Below are 21,494 nucleotides of genomic sequence, written 5' to 3'. Positions count from 1 at the left end.
ATATGATTTAAAGAACTGGAATTTGTTGACATTAGCAAAACTTCCATATCACGTATATTAGTCAAGTTTGTATGTTTTAGGAAAAAACATATAAACAGCCAGTCTACTATAACTTGAGTATTTGGGCCATCAACCTGCCTTTATGTATTACTGCATAATTAGATATTCACCATGCAGCAATGTTCAATATTCTTCAAGGAAGTACTAGAGGCTTTTCCGGCTACTTTCTTGCAGAGAATATCTAGGTGTCTTTGGAAACAGACAAACATTTCTTACACACTTCAAAATAGTAGGCCAAGGTACCACCCACCTGTTGAGATACCACCACTGCTGTTATTGGGTCCATTGACTGGCCTGATAATACTACATGGATTCCTTTCTGTTTAAGATTCATTTTTTCATTTGAAGAGTCTGGCCTATTCTTTACACATTCTCCTCCTTCCTCATCATCAGACAACACTAAGATAACAAAACAAATCCTTCTTCACCAAAGGGGAAACTACTGCAATGTAATTGTCCAGTAGCTCCTTTCCACTTGGTAAGGGTAAAAGACTTTAGCCGTGGTTAGCAGCTCTTCTAGGGGAAGGACATTCCAAAATCAAACCATTGTTCTCTAATCTTGGGTAGTGCCATAACTTCTATACCATGTTTTTTTATTTCCTTTCCTCACTGGGGTATTTTCTATGTTGAAATTTTTGGCCATCTAGCATCTTGCTTCTCCAAGGGTTGTGACTTAGCTAGTAATAATAATAATAATAATCTATAAACCATCATCCCAAACAATAATACCTATCCTCTGCTACATGACCTACATGTACACAGCCTTCTTTAGGGTAATACAGTGGCTAGTAAACAAAGCTTTTAACTTAATAACAGAATAATAGTTATTTCTTGGCACCACAGCCACACTTCACAGAAGCCTTTCTTTGGTTCCTAACACACTTATTTGTTAAGCAATAACAATTTGCAAAGGAAAAATGAATTAATGACAAAACAACTACTACCAAGACTTTTAGAAGGTTTTTGCAATAACTTTACCTTAAGATGTAAAAATAAATAAAAAATGTGCATACAACACTTATATTCACCTTAGCAAAATTTCCTATGAAATTGTGGATGTCCTTCTGGGGCTTTTCAGCATACACAGTGGCATCCATTGAAAAAAGTTCATCATTCGAATCTAGTTTCTGAGTAGCAGGAACAGCTAGACGTAGCTTCCAGTCAGTTTCACCATCTAACTGATCTGTTCTAATAAAGCAGGTGCCATTTGACTCGGTTGTACGCAAGAAGACCATATCTGCAGGCACTCGCTGATCCTAAGACGTAGAGGATAGTTAACTTCTTCACATTTCATTATTACAAAATACAAGACGACTTCATAAGTGAATAGGACATGCTGGCTAGAAATATTTTTTCATTACATTCCTCTTTTCAAGGTGAGAACAATAAATAAGCCAGTAAAAATCCTGTTAATTCTAAAAAGACTGCAGTTTATGAAAAGTAAGTCTTCCAGTGATAATGAAGAAATTGTTTCTCTTCAAACATTTACTCTGAAAGTAATGGTTTATTTACCTTCTCCACAAATATCAAATCACCAACTTTGATGTTGGCACTGGTTATTTTGCGCTGACCTCCATGAGGAGTTAATTTCTTGTATCTCTGTTGATTAACCTCATTATCTCGCTGTCTTCTCCTCACATCATCAACTGCCTCACGAATCATAGTAACAAATATGACAAAGCCCTGCAATATAAAGCACACATTTATATTATAAACAATCATAAATTAAATTGCTAATTAATTTGTCCCTTGATTAATGATAAAAAATGGAAATTAATGACCCTTGATGCATAAATAAAAATGGAATTCAAACTTAGAATGAAAATATTTTGCTTAACGGTAAAAAACATAATCCACAAATGAACTTTAATACAGTGGTACCTCGGTTTAAAAGTAACTTTGAATACGAGCAAATTGAGATACAGGCATACAAATTAAATTTGTTTAAGAACATTGTAACAGTCTCCAAGAAAAAATTTTGCTCTGCACCGGAATTTTTTGCAGACAAATATCGAGACAAGCACGCTATGAACAGAAAGCCCATATGCCACCCATTCAGTGTTAACTCCATATTTCTACAGAATCTTATTTCACCTTGGTTCTCATACCATTCTTGCTCAAACTTTAACGCATCCACTCTCTGAGCAGCACTACTACCAGCATCATTCATAATGCTGTGTGAGTGTCTTTGGATTTGTATACAGTTGTGACTGTGTTCTTTATAAAAGTGTGATCACTATTGCTAATCATCAAGTCAACAATAAAGTATCGTGTTGATGTCCTCCATGGTTATTAAGAATGATGATAAGGAGATGATTAGAGTAGATGTGAAAAAAGAAATTATTGAGAATCATGAACAAGGTACCCTTATGGTAAACTTGGCAAAATTGTACAATCATAAAGCATAGGCAATTTGTATGATTCTTATGCAAAAAGAAGAGATTAAATAAATAAACGATGTTGCAAAAGGGGTGTTGACATTGACGAAACAACCATGTGATCTTGATAACATTGAAAGTTACTGCTTATCTGGATCAATAAAAAGCAGTCAGCAAGAGATATGATTACTAAAAATTTTATTTATGAAAAGGGAAACTTGCTTGAAATGTCAGATTCTTCTCCATGATTTACTTTCTGGGTCGACCTGTGTCGCCGGATGAAAAGTCCTTCTTATATATCTTTTCTGATAAAACCTTCCAATTATACCAGAGAAAGAAAAAAGCATGGAATGCTGAGGTTACTACCCTCGCGCGAGCACCTTTTGGGTGTCGTGTATAAAGCAAAGGCGCGTGAAAACCACTATTCACAGGTTGTCTTCCATTTAGTTAATTCCTTCGCCAAAGGGATGGGCCGATACAAAGGTCCTAGCCACCCACCAGCGCCACGACGCGAGCGCCATCTGAACAATATCCTTCTTTTTGGAATACAAAGTGTTGAATTGTTTTGTTGTGCTCTCGGTCTTTTTTATCAATCGTGGATTTATTTTGTCATGTCCGAAGCTCCATCTTCACACATTCCAATGTTAAGTACCATAGTTTGTTTTGACAGTTTTTTATTGTACCGGGCTGTTGTTTTTATATCCAGTATACTCTGTTTTATTATTCCCGTCTGGCCTTTCATGGCGGCCATTGTTTGTTCTCTTGTTTGGGAATTCATCTTTGTCTGCCCGTTTATTACTCTGTCACTTAGGTTCTTGGTTAAGTCCCTGGCCTTATGCCTTTAGAAACGTTATTAATTTTTTGTGTATTTTTGCTCATGGTACTTTTTGCTAGCAGTCCAGCCTACGAACGATATAGCGATCTAGCTTTGTATTTGTTTAGTACCCGCCCCACCGAGGCGTTCGTCACTCGACTGTGCTATTTATTTTAAGTTTTGGCAGATGCTATTCTTCGATCGTAGTGTTATATGGATGTACATTTTTATTTTATACGTTTATAATAGTGTTGTGTGATTTTTAGTCCTGTTTTTGTGTCCAAGAGAGCGAGAGATTGGGGTCCCCGTTTTCTGTTCGCAGTCACGAGTTACCCCTTTCTCTCGTTTTCTTTCTTAGCTCTGGTGGTTGAGCGGATTTCCCGTTTTCCGTTTTGTGCGTTCAACGGGTTCTCCCTCCCTCACCTCTCCCCCTCTGGGTGGATGATAACTTACGAGTTATTTATTTTTCGTGACTTTTCAATTGTTAGCGTTATTTTGGTCCGTGTTTCGTCCTCTCCCCGTTACGGCTCGGGAGTAGTTTATGAACGTTTTCCACTCCGCCTTGAGTTCTACTCCGGCTTGAGGGATTCTCAATGACTTTCGTTCTATTGTTATATTTATATATTGTTTACTGCATGGGACGGGCTTCATATTGTTTAGATACGACCCTCCGGTGGCCCTTACTGCGGTCTCAGGCCACGGCCATATCCACAATAGCCATTGTTATTACAATTGTGTTTTTATTCACAATAATTATTCAGGACCTTTCTTCTCCCTCCGGCCTCACCGGAGTTTGTAAATACGCTTTGCTATGATCTAAGCCTTAACCTTTAGCTGCGGCTTGGCTTTTATATCTTCACAATTGAATTATTAGCCACAATTGAATTATTCAGGGTATCTCATTATCCTCCGGCGTCACCGGAGGTCGCCCATACACTTCACACTTATATTTACCTTGCCTTTGGCTAAGGCGGCATTATTCAGGACATCTCATTACGCTCCGGCTTCACCGGAGGTCGCCCATACACTTAACACTTATATTTGCCTTGCCTTTAGCTAAGGCTGGTGTTTATATTTATTTTAAGGGCATGTCACTGCTTCCCCGACCCTCGCAGGTCGGCAGATTGCTTTAAGTTATTTATCCTTATGTCATTAACAGACATTAGGTAAATTACAAATATACAAACATTTGGATATTATAGTGCCAACAATGGTATTGGGCGAATAGCGATTTAAACGTTTAGCGATTTAGTCTGTTAGTTTGTACTCGCCCCAGGAAGGCTCGATTTAGACTATATCCTTATTTATTGGTTACGTTGTCGCTATTCTTCGTTCTTGGTTATTACAATGACTAAAAATGAAAAAGAAAAAGGAAAAAATAAAAATAAAATAAAAGCAATCAGTTTTTTACTTTCCTTATATTATTGTGTGATGTTAGCTTTTATTATGTAACCTTGAGAGTGAGAGCATAGGGTGCTTGTTTATTAGCTCGAGTAAGGGAGGTGATTTTCCCGTTCTCCGTTTTTATACGTTCACGAGTTATTCAGGCCTCCTCTTATTATCAGAGTTGATGATAGTACGTTTAATGTTATACACGTTTTATTGATGTGGTTACTGTTAATATAGCTAACACTATTAGTAGGAACGTTGGTGCACGAGTCATTAATTGGGTTCGTTTTATACCGACACCCTTAGCTCCGCCTTGAGTTATGCTTAGCTCCGCCTTGAGTTATACGCCGCTATAATGGATACTCATTGGGTGAGAACTAGTCAGATATTTGGAGTGCAACGGTGAAATCCGGCACTCAGACTCTGGCTGAGGCCTTTTGCACACGAACCTTTGTCATGTTTGATCTCAATTACACCTTTCCGGCCCCTTTTTTCATCGAATCTCCGGCTTCGCTGGAGGTAACTCAAACATTCATTGAGGTTAATGTTATCGTACCGGTGACGGTCACGATCTCACGGGGACTGGCCTTTGCTACCGGATCTCCCATACAAACAGAGATCAAGCAGACGTCCAGAACCGGAGTTATCAATGCGATACCGATGAGGATTTCACAGTTTCATTATTACGGTCCCTTTTTCATCGAATCTCCGGCTTCACTGGAGATAACACAGACATTCAGTTTTAGAGAATGTTATCGTACCGATGAGGATCACGTTTTCACGATACTGGACCTTTGTCACTGGTTCTCCGGTACAAACAGAGATCAATCAGACGATCAGAATCAGGGTATGAACCCTTTTTCATGAATAATCACAATATCATCATTACGATCCTTTTCATCGAATCTCCGGCTTAACCGGATATCGTTCAGGCGATCAGCATTGAGGTTAATATTAGATTTCCTCTGGTTCACGTTGTCACTATGACGGACCTTTGTTTGTACCGGGGATGGTTACCGGAGCTCCGGTACAGTCAGAGATCACTCAGACCATGGGTGGCCAATCTTTTGTTTTACCTGTAAAGGGAAGGATTTAACAAAAAAAAAAAAAAAAAAAAAAAAAAAAAAAAAAAAAAAAAATTATGAACGTAACTATGCCTATATTTATGCATGTATTTAATTCTAACTATGTATAAATATGGATAAATATCCATACAACATCGTGTTCAAATAGAATTAAATTAATTATGCCTATATTTATGCATATTCAATCCTAACTATGTCTAAATATGGCTAAATATCCATACAACATAGTGTTCAAATAGAAATACATTAATTATGCCTATATTTATGCATAGACAATTCTAACTATGTCTAGATATGGATAAATATCCATACAACATAGTGTTCATATAGAAATAAATTTCCACCCAGTGGCGAATGCGCCAACAGTGTCACATTTCATGAATACAAGTGTCGCACTATACCCCAGAAGATAGTACATTAAATGACTTTTCTTTAAAATTGCTTTTTAAGAGTTATACAGCTGATCCCAGCCTGTGAATAGGATCGCTAACCAAAGTTCAAGGAACATCCAGACTTATGTCCCCTTTGTGTTACAGAAGGTTCGCCTGCATGGTTCCCATCAGGATGATGATGATTCTCTCTGGCCTGCAAGAGAGGCTCTCCACCCTTGGGTATCGAGGTTGGGAAGGAATGCTCCATCTAGAGGTCCATATCTCCTCGGAGTGTCCTCTCTAAGGTTGGACGACGACCCCATGGACGGGCAGGTAGGTGGGGATGAGTTTTGAGCCTTCAGCTTTGCAATTACCTACGTCACCGACCTAGGACCCTTAAAGGATCCTGATATTCATGTTACCCTGCATAAACTGTGACGGCTAAAAGCAACACATTCTAGGGAAAACCAAGGGGCTATGACGCAGCTCTAAGGTATGGTGATGAGTCAGTGCTGTTCAGGAACTCGGATATAGGTGGTACCATAAACCTGGAGGGCATAGACGTCCTCCCTCTGGGGGACCTAGATTTTACTCCCAGGTACTAGAATTCCCATTCAACGGATTCGTTCGATTGAAAGAGATTGCCTTGGTTAGCTTAGACAAGGTACCGAAGGTAACGGTATTATTTCCTAAAGGGCAGGCCCGATCTGTCTGAACCAGGATGTTGTCAGCCTGGGGGGTACGATAATTCCAGGCTTTGCCCTTCCAGTTCGACCTACACGTTTGTTGGTCTGATCGGGTCACTTGTGGGAAGTACGTTCTGTCTGAGACCTCTATCAGACAGGAATCGATAGTCGGTTTCCCACTCGTCATCACAGCCTTCCTCTGGTTCGACGCTTTTGTATCTGACTCCCCATCATCAGGTTGTCTACCTCACTGATTCCCCAGGTACACAGCCCAACCCCGTTGGGATGTTTTGCCTGCATACAGCCCTAGATCCGAACCCTCAGGCTCCTTTCATGGACACCAGAGAGGAAGCTACAGGAGTAGAAGACAGTCCCGCCATCAAGGCGGACCTAGGAAAAAGGGGGCTCGGAGAAGGGAAGGACCTAGATTCACTCCCTCACAACGCGGTGGTCCCGGTAGAGGGAAGACTTTACCACTTTCGTGACCATTGGACTCGGTCTGTGGGATCATAGCATAATCTCTAACGGTTTGAGATGAAAATGGCCTCAAAGTCCTCCTCCTCCGCCAGTGACCTTCTCCCAGAAATCCACTCCCGTCCTGAAAGAGTACACCACAGGGTTACTCAAGAAAAAGCAATCAAACGACTATCTCTCAGGTACGGACCTTACTTCCCCGTGGGACCGTCACCACCTCTGTCGATCTTACCGACCGCTATTAGCTTGCGCCTATAGCTCGAAACTTCTCTTCTTATCTGGGTTTCCACCTAAGCAGGAAAGCCTTTGTGTTCAAGACATGCCCTTCGGCCTTAACATTGATCCCAGGATATTAACGAAACTGGGAGAGGCAGTGTTAGAACAACTCAGGAACCAAGAGATACAGATCATTGCTTATCTGGCCGGTTGGCTCATTTGGGCCCGGCCGGCCATAGAAGGCAACAGAGCTACGAAGGAATTACTTCGATTGCTCGACAACCTGTGATTTCGGGTCAATCTCCATCAGTCTCGCCTGCGACCATCAGGCCACTTAGAATGGTTAGCCATTCAGTGGGACCTTTCGAAGCACACGTTGTCTCTCCCTTCCAAAAGTAAGAGGAATAGGTTCCAGGATCAAGAATTTCTCAAGCACAAACAAGTGTCCAAAGAGCCTAGAAAGTATCCTCCTAATAAAAGCCAAACTCAAGACATCAATCGATTTTGGAGAAAGAGAGCTACAGTACCTATAAGAAGACAAGGTCTCGAAGATCCCCTCTGTCTGGAAAATGAGACTACGCCCATGGTCCGAACCGAAGAACCTCTCCAAAGCGGTTCCTCTACAATTCCCACCTCCACAAGTGACATTCCATTCAGCCGTGTCTCAAGTGGATGGGGGGATTTCTCCGAACATCAGATGTTTCAGGTTCTTGGTCACTAGCCATGAAACAGTCCCATATCAATGTTCTCGAAGCCATGGCAGTGTTCTTGACCCTGAAGAGAGACTCTCCTCCGAGGTCGACCCACATCAGAGTAGTGTCAGACAGCACAGACGAGGTACACTACGGAAACAGGGGAGGATCCAAGTCACCCAACCTGAATCAGATCCTGGTCACTTTCTTCGCCTGGGCAACAGAAAAGAACTGGTTCCTGTCAGCACCTCACCTAGCGGGAGGCCAGGATGTGAGAACGGGCTCACTATCCAGGACGAGTCCCCTGGAGTCAGAATTTCATTCCGGTAGATACTCAGGCTCGTTCCAGGCATCCAGGTAGATCTATTCACATCTCAGATCAATCACAAACTTCCTTGTTATGTGACCCCAAACCTGGACCCTCGGGCTCATGCCATGGACGCATTACCCCGGGATTAGAACCATTAGAGGAAGATTTCCCTATCTCTCCCAGTGAATCTTCTAAAAACTTTTACACCGACTGCGCTCCTTCCGGGGCGCAGTGGCTTTAGTACCACCTCACTGCCCAAGAACAGTTGGTTTCCTCTCCTCCTCGAGTGGAAACTCCGTCCCATCCGGATCCCGTTCCTCAAACTGACCCGAGTATTCCAAACTCACTGCGTCAGATTACTCAAGGATGGCCAAAACCCTAACTTTGTAGACTACAGGAAGTTGGCAGCTCGTAGAGACGCGAACATTGAACCGGAAAACGATTTCTTCATCGAATCAGACAAAAGGGACTCGACAATTCGCCAATATGATTCGGCCGTTAACCCCCAAAATAGGTGGTCCCCTTGGAAAGTTATTCCTCTTCTCCAAGATACTTCTCTATGTCCGGTCACCACTCTCAGGGCCTTTTTAGCCACGACTGCTACCCGATCGTCTGGCCCCTTGTTTATCAGAGAACAAGGAGGTACCATTCCCATACGTGGTATTAGGCTATAGATCCTATACTTCATTTAACAAGCCAATCCGGGATCATTTCCCCCAGAAGATGGACTTTGATGACCTTATAAAGTTCACGGGTTGGAAATCTCCTATGGTCTTCAAACGCCACTATCTAATGAACTTACAGGCTCTTAAATACCCAACAGTTGCAGCTGGGAGCCTTATCTCTCCCCAGTCATCTTTTGTTCTTCCTTTCATCCATCTCTTTTCTTCTCCCTCCTACCCGCCACTCGCACCACGACGCCGCTTCCTTGGTGGTTCGTTAGCCCTAAGTTTATTACATATTAGGTTATGCTTGTAACTATTATTGATTACCGTTGTTATAGGGTTGGGATATTCTTAGCCATGTCAGTTTTGTAACATGTTTCCTCTGATACTCGGAGGCTTCCCTGTTATCATGTTTGTTTACCTTAATTATTTATGATTTTCTTTACATGGTGTTGTTTCTCTCCCCTCATTAAATTAGTTGTTATTGTTGGGCTTGGAAGGCATTCTCTGGTACATTTTCACCCGGCGCCACAGGTCGACCCAGAAAAGGGATTTTGACGAAGGAAAAATCTATTTCTGGGGAGAGACCTGTGGCGCCCGGTGAAACCCTTCCCCTTAACGATCCCACCCTTTCCTTTCCAAGCCGTCATGACCATTACAGAAGGATGTTGTTCAGATGGAGCTCGCGTCGTGGCGCTGGTGGGTGGCTAGGACCTTTGTATCGGCCCATCCCTTTGGCGAAGGAATTAACTAAATGGAAGACAACCTGTGAATAGTGGTTTTCACGCGCCTTTGCTTTATACACGACACCCAAAAGGTGCTCGCGCGAGGGTAGTAACCTCAGCATTCCATGCTTTTTTCTTTCTCTGGTATAATTGGAAGGTTTTATCAGAAAAGATATATAAGAAGGACTTTTCACCGGGCGCCACAGGTCTCTCCCCAGAAATAGATTTTTCCTTCGTCAAAATCCCTTTTTTGACCTCACTGATCCATTTCATAAACAAATTGCAAGTCACCCAAGCCTGGTTGTTTGACCTCCACAAAGTTCATTTTCTTTTTTGGCACCCTGTACTTTTTAAAAGCTTTTAGATTATCTGAGAGATAAGCATGAAGAGACGTGATTTTGCAATGAACACTAGCATTAGCCAAGAACAAGTGTTAAGATGGTTTTTCATGGGATTGTGAAGGTGAATTACCTTTTCTTCTGTGGTAAAGGTCATCCTGCATATTCTTCTAAAAAATACCAGTCTAGTCACAATTGAACATGTGGTGTGACATGTAAGCCTCTAAATCCACTGACCTTTTAAACTCTGAAACTAATACAGTACTTATATTTATGGATAATATTTTTGCCTATCTTCTGGCCATTGATAACGATATAATGGAGAAGACCAAGATTTTTAGGATCAAGTTCTTACCACCAAGCCTTACTCATCAACTCCAAGTCATGGATCAGCAGGTGATCTCAAACTTTACGAAGCTGTACACAAAAGTAATGTTCCAGCGATGTTTCGAGATCACTGAAGGTACCAACCTCATCCTCCGAGAATTTTGGAAAGAAAATTTCCACATCATCACCTGGCTCAAACAGATTGATAAAGCCTGGGAAGGGGTCATCAACAGAACCCTCAAATTTGGGAGGAGGAAACTGTGATCTGAATGTGTTCATGAATTTGATTTTGAAGGATTCAAACTGATTCAAAATGCAGTTGACAATAAAATTATCCCCCTGAGAGAGACAATGGGGTGGGAAGTGGACAAGGGCAACATCAATGATCTTCTTGCGGAAGATAGTGAGCAGCTAACAACAGAGGAGCTAGTGGAATTGCAAAAGAAATAACACAAGGTTGTTGAGGAGAGAAAAATTACAAAGCTTTCTCTTCAAGTTAAATAAAGGAGATGAAAATGTGGGAAACTTTACAAAACTTTATAGAAATATATCACTCAGATAAGGCCTAGGCAGGCAAGCAGCAAATCTATTTGCAGACAATACGATTTTGTATTTTCATACTATCTTAAAGAAAAGACAAAAGCAGTCATCTCTTGATGTGGACATTGCTCAAGAGAGAGAACTCCCGATATTTTACCAGAAGTTCTCATGGAGGGAAATTCTCCATCAAAGCAGTATCCCCCTCTCCTCTCTTGTCACCCTCCTGCCAACAATGACTTTATTCAAAGGTAAAGTTTAAACTCATAAAGCGAGGTACTACAGTACAGTACTTAATTAATAAATCATAAATATTTCATATAAAAAGATATCTGGTTCTGACTTACTAATGGACCCCAGTATGTATATAAGTACCCAATCCGAAGTTCTGGTATAAACTGAGATGTTGCCATGACAAGAAAATAGAGGTTCAAGAAAAATTTGAACTGTTCAAACAATACCTGAAATGAAAAAGAAAAATCATATAAAACTTACAAGTACAGTATAGAGCTAAATCAAGACATTACTTTCAACCAAATGCCTATATAATCTTCACATACATTCATAAAATCTAAATAAAGTAATAAGTAAAAATCAACCAATAAAATAAAAGGAAGTGAGAAAGGGGAAAAAATAAAACTTGCTAGAAGTACTGCGAAACAATCTGGGAACATGTTAATAGGTACAGAGACCAAGAATAACTTGACTCGGCAATTAAGAGCCAATTGATTTGACAAGAAAATACTACTCATCTATGCAGAACTGTAATTCTTCCTCTTCTTACTTCAGAAAATGTTAGTCAAAGGCACTACAAATATAGTATGTAATTAGTTTATGAAAAAGGCAACACTTTATCATCTAATTTTGCAAAGCTGAGATTATCCATGAAGTACCAACATTTAAATAAAAGTGCAGATACAGTACTACATGTATTTTTTCTACATAAATGCTAGACACCAATAAATAAAGTATATAAAAACCCTGAAAGAAACTGTAGACCTATTTTTGAAAGAAGAAAAATGGAAGCTTGTAGATTCCAATTAATTTTGCATTGTTAGGACTGACAAAACAAGGGCAAGTGAGAAGGGCAGCTAAATCCCCTACACTTGTCTGAGAAGAAAAAAAAACAAGAAAGGGAGAATGGAAGAGGAAGAGAAGAGCTTAGTCACAGATAATTATAGACCTCCTTTGAGTACAAAATACATAAAAAACACTGGACACTATAACATGAAAAACAATGAACTACAAAGAACCACTCTTTCAATAGAATCCACCTAATCACACTACAGAAATGCAATATACATCTTCAAAACTCCAAATATTAAAGTATATTTAAATGATTAGCCTTGAATTATACACTGACAGTATTGAAGATTTTCTAGTACCTCTTTGACTAGAAATCAACACTGATTCTTAAGGCCTTTTACATATAAATTTTTATTTCTCTCTCCTTTAATTAATTCCTGGCTACAATCTTATGGTATGTTGAAACTACTGTATATATATGATAAGAAATAAGTAAAATACAATAAATCTATTCCAACATTGAAAAGAAGAAAACACCTACCAAGGGGAAGAATGATATGAAATTATATTTTTGATTGCGTATTACATTTGGAGGGAACTTTTCAGTTGTTTGATGACCAATACGTATGGATCTGGCTGTCAGCTGGCGGCGGCGTGAACAACAACCTATGATACATTCGCATAATCTGGAAAGGATAATTCCCATTCAGTTCACATCTAATCATCTACCATGAGAAAGGCTTAGAATTCCAATTATAATTTCTTTCCAGTGCACTGAAGAGATGAAATTTGAACAATTAATTATACTGTTTCACTTTACAGTACTGTATCTATATTTTCTGGTGAACTTATGGATGAAATTATTGTTATAATATCAATAGCATTAACATTAATAATGAAGGCAATGGAAATATTAAATAAGGAAAAAATCCCTAAAAGGTGTACACTTCGGTGTATACCGGTTCTAAAACTGCAGACGTCCAGCGACCCGCAGCTGTCCAGAGCCTGGAAAATCTCAAGACCACAACTGTACACAATAAGATCCACAAGCCATGAAAAAAAGAAGAAGGACTTGCCTCTACAAGAAGAAAAATAGCCATTCACAACCTCCATAACCCCATGCCCTGTGCCTACACCCTTTCATAATTTCTCTAGAATTTAGGGGTATAAGCCTCTACCAGAGGATATACTAATGTTGGAGGGTTGGGGAGTAATGACTTTACTAGTTTCTACTTCCCCTTCATGGACCAAAGTGTGATCAGTTCATCCTTACTGGAATTTCCCATTTGGGTGTTGGAGGATACAAAAAGTCTTGCAGTAGTATCTGCCATCTTGGGATTATGTCCTTTGAAATTTGGGATGGACTTGTTTCTGATTAATCCTGCCTGGAGTTGAGTGTTATCTGGAGGTAGTGGTAACACTGAAGGTGGGTAGTCTTGTCATATAAGTCATATTTTCTAGGAATTCCTAGACCAAATGGGTCCATGAAGTTGGGAACCATCAAATCTCTAATGCTGGAGGGCAACAGGTCACATCTACAATAGGATCTATGGGTCCCTAGAGTTTTGCAAGGGGGTTATAACTTACTTTCCCCCTCAGCTATCACCTCAACCCATCAATCTACAACTGTACAAGTAGTGTCAGGAAGTCCAAAGATTTACCAAGAAATCGAGTAGCTGCTTTCCAAGAGGACAGTAGAATAGGTTAGTTCTCCCAACCCAGGGATCTATTATTGCCTTTTCTTGATACTGGTGGTAGATATTTCAAGGTTGAATAAGTTCCTATTAGTAACAAAATTCTCAATGGTAACTCCCTCCACAGTCTTAGCAGCAGTGCAGAGGAACAACTGGTAGTTGTTGGTAGACCTATCAGGTGCTCCAAATTCAAGGAAATATCTAAGGTTTGTTCAAGTGCTATTTATTCAGTTTAAGGACACTTCTTCACGAGGGTCATGGTTGTCAGCATTGTGGCTATATTTGTTAAGGGGACCGTCCGCCATGGTGTTTTGACATAACTTTCAGAGATCGAAAATCACTTTATTGTTTCTATGTATGCAGAAACATATCGTACATGCTCTCCAGAAGTTTCTGCCTATTATTTTCACAAATAATGAAGATATAGCGGTCTTTAAATGACGTCATCTTTACTGTGTCGTCTACATGACAGTTGGACAGAATCGTCTTTGCGTGTTTATTTTTTTTCATTTATATAGCAATTTTTTCACTTATATTTTGAAATCTTGTACATCTGGCAAAGATGGAAGGCATTGGTAGAGGGTAGGCGAATGCAACTACGATCTACGAGAAGAAAAGCCAGTTTCCAAAGACATGTAGAAAAAACATTACATGTGTGTTTGTTTACTTGCAGTTCGTACATACATTGTGTTTTCACAACGTCCTTATGAACCTTATAGCAAGGCCAATGTTACTCAAGGTCAAAGAAAGAACAAAAAGTAAGCAGATAGCAACAAAAAAGAACCAAAAAGAGAGGGACACATGAAAAGGAGTACAAAGCTGGAACATACTAACTAAAACTCTGGCAACAATAAGAGGTTGCTGGCAACTCATGACACCCTTACACCAAGTGTATTAGTAAACAGTGTTTAAATACCTCGTTCAGGGAGCCTTCATGTAGGAATAAACAATATAAGTACAAAGTAGAGTCCTCATAATAATGATATCTTGATTTTTCTAAGAAAAAGAGCAAAAATTTATAGCAAATCTTTGGGAGCTCATAACTCAAAAACATACTTATTCACACTTAGGTACATTTTTCTCACTTATTTATTGTTTGATTTTTGAGAGAAAGATATCATTGAAAAGAAGAATAAAAATCCCACAATTTTCTGTACCAGAATTTTGATTTTCCTTTTCCTCTCTTTTTCATGATTATTCTACATCTAGACGAAGAAAATTAGGAAAAAATTAATTAAAAAAAAAAGAAAAAGGAAAATAGAAAATCTGTCACATAGAATTATTTGATTTACAAATAAGTTTTGATGGTATGATTTTCAATAATTAGTTTAGAAAAATGTACCTAAAATTTTTATAAAAATTGTGATTTTTGCTAATAATTAAAAAAGTTTTTGATCAATTGGCTTGAAATTTTTATATGATAAAGGTATTATATATCTAAAACATCTATAAGAATTGTGTATTTTGAATCATTAGAAAAAAAAATGGCAGACATGGCAGACAGTCCCATTAAACGTAAGTGTCCTGCTGTACTTGAACAAATGACTACTACTGGAGTGATGAAAGAATAGCTATTGACATAAAGAATCCAATCATTCCTAAAATTGTTGAGGGAGTTCAGGGAGGGAGTCTTGGCTCGTCTTCCTCCATCATTCCAATGCTTATCTACCTTTTCCTGTGTAAAAAGTGTGGGGGTTAACATGAGAGGGAAGTTCCTGAGGTCTAAAGTCTCTCTACTGCCTACCTATCTATGCAACTTTCTGACTACTGCATCTCTCCTCCTGAGGATCCAGTTAGTGAAGACATGGAGATTATGGAGTGTAAAGAAATTAATAGTTTTACTGCCCAAAAAGATGAGTTTTGATTATCTCTCAAGAATCTCGGTCTACTTCATGTCTTTCCTAGTAGCAAAGAGAGAGAAAGCAGGACCAATGATCTAACCAGGTCACCTGAATCGCAGTAGCAGCAGCCTCCAGAGAGATGCTCTACCATTGAACAAGGGGCTAAGGTAGAGACATTCCCGTTCACCGGCTGAACGAGGGAGTTAATGCTTTTGGGAGGTAAAATTTCCTCTGGCGCACTCCAAATGGCAAATGAAGCCTGGACGATCTGCTCATCCTAAAGGAGTTCGTCAGTCCCACCATCATCTCCTCCAACTCCTTCATGGGCATGGTTGTGTTATGAGAGAGGGGCAGGGCGTTTCCCTTCCTTACCTCACAAACCTCCACTAAAGATTGGTCAATGGTTGAGAGTGACTGTTTCACAATGGTCTGAGAGGGAGCACTAAACTTGTTGAATTCCCAAATGTCTGCTATGACACTCTGACTTCCACCTCAGTGGATAAAGGAAACAAATCCAAGGGGTCAACTTGGGGGCTTCGTCTTCTTCGGAAGTCTCTAATGAGGAAAACTGGGATGACTCGGACTTCCTGTCCCTCCTCTTTACGTTGGGGGAAGAATTTGAGACCTTCCTCCTTAAACTCCTGTGCCTAGGAACTGACAAACAGGAGGAGATCTACCTCCTTCAGGAGGAGGCATCTGGGCTACTTAGCGAGGCATGCGACTAGTCTTTCTTTCCTGGGGATGGTGGGCTTGGCAAGAACAAAGGGGAGCTCTACTCTCTGAGCCTTCCAATAAACCTACTACAACCTTGAAGGGCAAACAATCTCTCTTTGTTCTCATGCTGTAGCGAGCCCATTCCTTGCACTCTGGGCACATGGATGCAGAGGAACACTGCTGTCCCTGAACAGAGCACAAGTCGCACGGGGTTCAACCTCATATTGATTCCTGAAGGTACTGCAACAGTGATCATTACGGCAAGGGCACTCATGCATCACGTGGAGCTGCTTCATGAAACACACGTAAAGTAGCAAAGTGACACAAAGAGACAATAAAGCACAGATACACACACAAAAACAAAGGTCAGCCCGGGTTGTAGGAAATAGCTCTCCTGTCAAGGCTGCGGCTGGAACTAGAATGGAGAGTCAACCTTGAGGAAGACCAGTTGTATCTTCCCCTTATCCCTCATACTTCCTCTTCTCCACCACACGAGATGCGTTATCTTCTTCCAGCCAGGTTAGAAGAAGGTGAAGTACTGTATTGTACTCCTATTTAAAAGGACAAGGGTGTGCATCAGTAGCAGAACAAACAAGTGATTATGAAAGAGACTCAGGTAAAATTTTTTGCCAGGAATAGGCTGAGGAATGGGGTATTACATTTGGAAGTATTTTTTCAAAGAAAATTTCTAATGACCACATTCAAGAATATTCATAATCAATTCAACGTGCCATTGAGGCAACAAAATTGATAAACTATCCATCAAATTTTCAAAGAAATTGAAGAATCTGAGGAGGATTATGCAATTCGTGTTACTCAAGAAAAAAACAAAAATGATCAAAACCTTTGACACTTTTATAAGATTTACATAATCATAGTTTGGGCAGGTCAGGACTACATATTTACAGTGAAAAGAAAATTTTTAAATTTGCCAAGATTTAATTTCAATATGGGGACAATATAAGATGACTAAGTAACTTTAGGATAATCTTCAATAAAAGAAATTCAAATATAGAAAACTATCAAATACATATTTCTTGTAACAAAAATATATTTGTTTGGGAAATCACTCAATGTAAGAAAAAGAGATTGGTAAACTAAAATGCATAAGCACTCTCCTAATGTGTAGATTCTTACTTATTTTATAGATCGTACCTTTATCTAATACAATGAGATGAAAATTACCATCTCAATCTAATAGACATCCCATTTAATATCAGCAAACTAAAAATGTATGTAAAAAGAAAATAAAGACGTATTAATAGAAAGTTTAGGACCGGATTTAAATACAGCACAGTACTCCATAAACAAAGGAGCTTTTGTTCATAAGGGTTGGATCTTAAAGACAAATGAGAAGTGGCAACAGGGCACTGATCCTGCCTCCAAGTTTGAGGGCCTTTTTAAATTTGCTGGAATCCAGTAAGCAGTTTACGTAGCATTCACAAAATAAATTTCAATTCATTAAGAACAGATATAATTAAAACTCCCTTACCTACTACAAAAGTTTCTTATGCAAAAGGAAATACAACAAAGCCTCCTAGAACCAGTCATTGTTACTGTTCTTGTTTCGGTATCAGTGTCTGAGAGTAGATATTGTGACTCGTCTGCTTCAAAGTCTCCAACATCTGCATTCATCATCTTGCATTAAACTTCCTCTGGAAAAAATATATGACATTCAGTGGCTAAAAAAAGTACAAGTTTATGAGTGAAAATATTACAGAGTTGTGAACAAAAGCCAATAAAATACAAAAATCAAACTCTACATAAAAGCACCCATTTCTTCTCAAACTAAAAGGAACATCTAACTCACAAAAAATATTTCTACAAAAGCAGGCAGCAACAGAAAAGTAAGATAAACATTCTCATTCCATTCAACTGACCAGTACCTAAAAAAGTACCATAGCCTTTACGTCTACAATAATTTCTAACATTTTGTTTAATAAAAAAAATATTGTAATATCTATTACTATTTATGAACTGCACCTATTATCATTTACTTTTGCAACATTGTTCAGTGGCTACTTTCCTCTTGGTAAGGGTAGAAGGTAGAAGAGACTCTTTCGCTATGGTAAGCATCTCTTTTTAGGAGAAGGACACTCCAAAATCAAACCATTGTTCTCTGGTCTTGGATAGTGCCATAGCCTCTGTACAATGGTCTTTTACTCTCTTGCTTGAGGGTACACTTGGACACACTATTCTACATAATTTTTCTTCCTCTTATTTTGTTATAGTTTTTATAGTTTATATAAGATACATATATTTATATGTTATTACTGTTCTTGAAATATTTCATTTTTCCTTGTTTCCTTTCCTCACTGGGCTATTTTCCCTGTTGGGGTCCCTAGGCTTATAGCATCCTGCTTTTCCAACTAGGGTTGTAGCTTAGCAAGTAATAATAATAATAACTACAAATATCTCACCCATGTCAGAATAAGCAGAAAAAAAATATTGATATTATTGCAGTCATCTAACATCTTTCACAAATAATAAATAAACAACTATTCAGCATAAAAAAGAGGAGTCTTATGCTTATCCTGATGTACTACAAGCACTAAGAAATATAATAAATAGAATCAACCTCCAAATACTAAGCTGAATATACATTATACACATAATTTTATTAAGAGTATTTTTAATACAAATTCATTACTATAACATGATCTATATTATTAGACATCCTAATAAAAATAACCATAAGCATAAAAATGGGGTTTTGATGAAGGAAAAACCTATTTTGGGGAGGTGTTGTGTGGTCTCCAAGGATTTTCCAGTGAAAGGCTATAACAGGGAATCCAAAAATCTATCATCTCCCCTTCTCTGGGCCCAGTGTATCAACTTCCAGAGAATAGATTCAGTGTGTGTAAGGGAGATATTTGAGTTCAGGCTCCATAGAACTCGACACAGCACCTTTAATGCTGAAATCTGTCTGCTGCGAGTGATGTTATTACTACGTCACCATCTCTACATAAAGAACCATCATCCCAGTTGAAGACAATCCTACCAGCGCATCACATTGTACCTAACTGCCATCTTGATTCGTCGCATACATTCAACCTGGCCACACTTGGCTTTGCATTTATTCATCTGTGATAACATTTTTAATTCAAAACCTTCATTATTGTATCTCACTTAAAAAAGGGGTAGTATATCTCCCTCCCACAAAAATACTGTGGCCAACTACTGTAATACAAAACTATCTTAAATAAACTAGAAAAGCACTCTGAAAGTTCAGACCTCTGCCACGGCAGCTAATTTCTCAAAACCAGCTAGCCATTCCAAGAATCAATTTAGACCATAGGCATATTTGAAGTCTATGTGACAACCATGTGTGAACTTTGGGTTAAGGTTAGGGTTAATTAATTAACCTTTTGCTCTATCTCGACCTTTGCCCTACAACTTTCAAATTGAATCACCTCTACATCTCAACATAATTATTAATCCATGAAAGTTTTACTAGTATACTAGTAAAATTGTGGCCAGGAAGTTGTTCACAAACAACCAAACAGACAAACGGACAAACAGACAAGCAGGTGAAAACCTAACCTCCTCCAAACTTCATCGGCAGAGGTAATACTCTGTCTTCAGTGAGGAAGGATAGGATTCTACTCTTATCCCCAACTTCATTGCAGTTGACCTCATGGTTTACCAAGCCAATAGGTGTGGAAAAAGATAACACAATAAAGTATGCCTATCAAGTCTTTAAATACGAAGAAATATTTCTATGTGGGGACTACTGACTGAAAGATTTAGCAAACCATATATGGTTTAATTGTAAACCACTCCCCCTTCCCTTCAATACTCATATTAGATGAATATGGAAAGATGAGGACAAACCTTCCAATTAGGGGTAAAAGCTGCTAGGCTAGCTCTTCCCTCTCCCACTTGAACATTGGGGGAGATAAGGGAACAACCCCTCTTCAAAATTTTACTTTTGTAAAAAATTCACTATGGATAGTGTTATTGGTTCCTTCCTACATTGGACCCCTTTCTGGCTATGGGCTAATTTTCCTTTGCCTACACATACACCAAATAGTCTGTACTAGCCTCCGGGCTAGTACAGTGGCAACGTATTTACCTAGCATTCGCATGGCAGCAGATGGATCTCTGCCAGGGATCGTGAGTTTAAGCTCTTTACTGGGGAGGATACTTCTGTGTTTGGGCACCACAGTGGGGGGTTGAGCTTGCCCGGCTGACTTCATGGCGAGCGTCTCTTCTGACGATAATGGAACTGAAACCGGACACCTTTACCTTTACCTTTACCTTTATTTTTAACACTTTCTCCTCTTTCCTCATACACCTGACAACACTAAGATAAAAACAAAAATTCTTCTTCACTCAAGTTAACACCATCCAACAAGAGTGAGTATTTGGTATGAACAATTTATATATAGAATTCCTATACTGTATGTCCAAGTACAAACCAACTTTCAAGGTTATTCTCATTTGCATATGTGGTCTTCCAAGTTTATACTCCCAAGAGAGGACAAGTTAGATGAGAGGAGGGAAGGTCAACTCATTCTACTCACTTACTCTACATTTATGCTGAGAATAACAAAAGAGGTGACCAACTGTTAACACCCAGCACAGATATAAGTTCTAAACTATTTGTTGTGCAGTTACCACTGGGCCCAATGAGAATTTATACAGTGATCTGTGGGTGCAATCTTTTAGGAAGTGTCCCTTCCAAAAACAAGCACTAAGAACCTATTTTCTTGATACTGCCACTGCCTGTTGTAGAAGGGGGCTCTTTGGGATACCTTTGTACATAATGATGGAATCATCAGATCCCTCATCAGAGGAGGGCGACAGTTTGTGAAAAGGGATGCGATACTTTGAGTGTCATACATCTATAGGCCAGGTATTTATCCCAAAATTGCCACCTTTCTTCGTGATTTTGAAGGCATCCCCCTTCAGGGGGACTTACCTCATTAACGAACCAATTGAGAAGGCCCTGGAAAATGTGCTGTCAAAGCCCTTCTTAGGAAAGAGGTTTGGTTGGCTTTTTCTCACTTTGCTAATACTGCCTCTAATTCTCTGGGAGGAAAAAGAATGGGACGATCAATAAAATTTCACCCTTGAGAGTTATAAACTAAGAAAAATTTAGTAGAACAGCATTTCCCCAGATTGAGGTTGTCTGGTGGAGCAAAAATTC

At 39.3% G+C, this 21,494-nt stretch overlaps 1 protein-coding gene across 5 annotated transcripts in view; it reads right to left on the bottom strand.

Annotated features, from left to right (window-relative positions):
- The window catches only part of LOC137644011 (probable phospholipid-transporting ATPase IIB), a 238,379-nt gene that overhangs the window by 139,197 nt on the left and 77,688 nt on the right, over positions 1 to 21,494 (bottom strand). For all 5 annotated transcript variants that reach the window (XM_068376881.1, XM_068376884.1, XM_068376882.1 and 2 more), the window contains exons 3-7: positions 17,835 to 17,997; positions 12,635 to 12,779; positions 11,415 to 11,528; positions 1,573 to 1,743; positions 1,089 to 1,316 (exon numbers count right to left, since the gene is read on the bottom strand). In XM_068376881.1, coding sequence (XP_068232982.1) covers positions 1,089 to 1,316; positions 1,573 to 1,743; positions 11,415 to 11,528; positions 12,635 to 12,779; positions 17,835 to 17,980 — 804 coding nt within the window. In that variant the 5' untranslated portion in view covers positions 17,981 to 17,997. The remainder of the gene's footprint in view (positions 1 to 1,088; positions 1,317 to 1,572; positions 1,744 to 11,414; positions 11,529 to 12,634; positions 12,780 to 17,834; positions 17,998 to 21,494) is intronic.

This window comes from Palaemon carinicauda, chromosome 7 (genome assembly GCF_036898095.1).
Source record: "Palaemon carinicauda isolate YSFRI2023 chromosome 7, ASM3689809v2, whole genome shotgun sequence".
Taxonomy (NCBI): domain Eukaryota; kingdom Metazoa; phylum Arthropoda; class Malacostraca; order Decapoda; family Palaemonidae; genus Palaemon; species Palaemon carinicauda.
The sequence above is the reverse complement of the archived record's forward strand: the minus strand, read 5'-3'. Positions and strand labels throughout refer to the sequence as shown.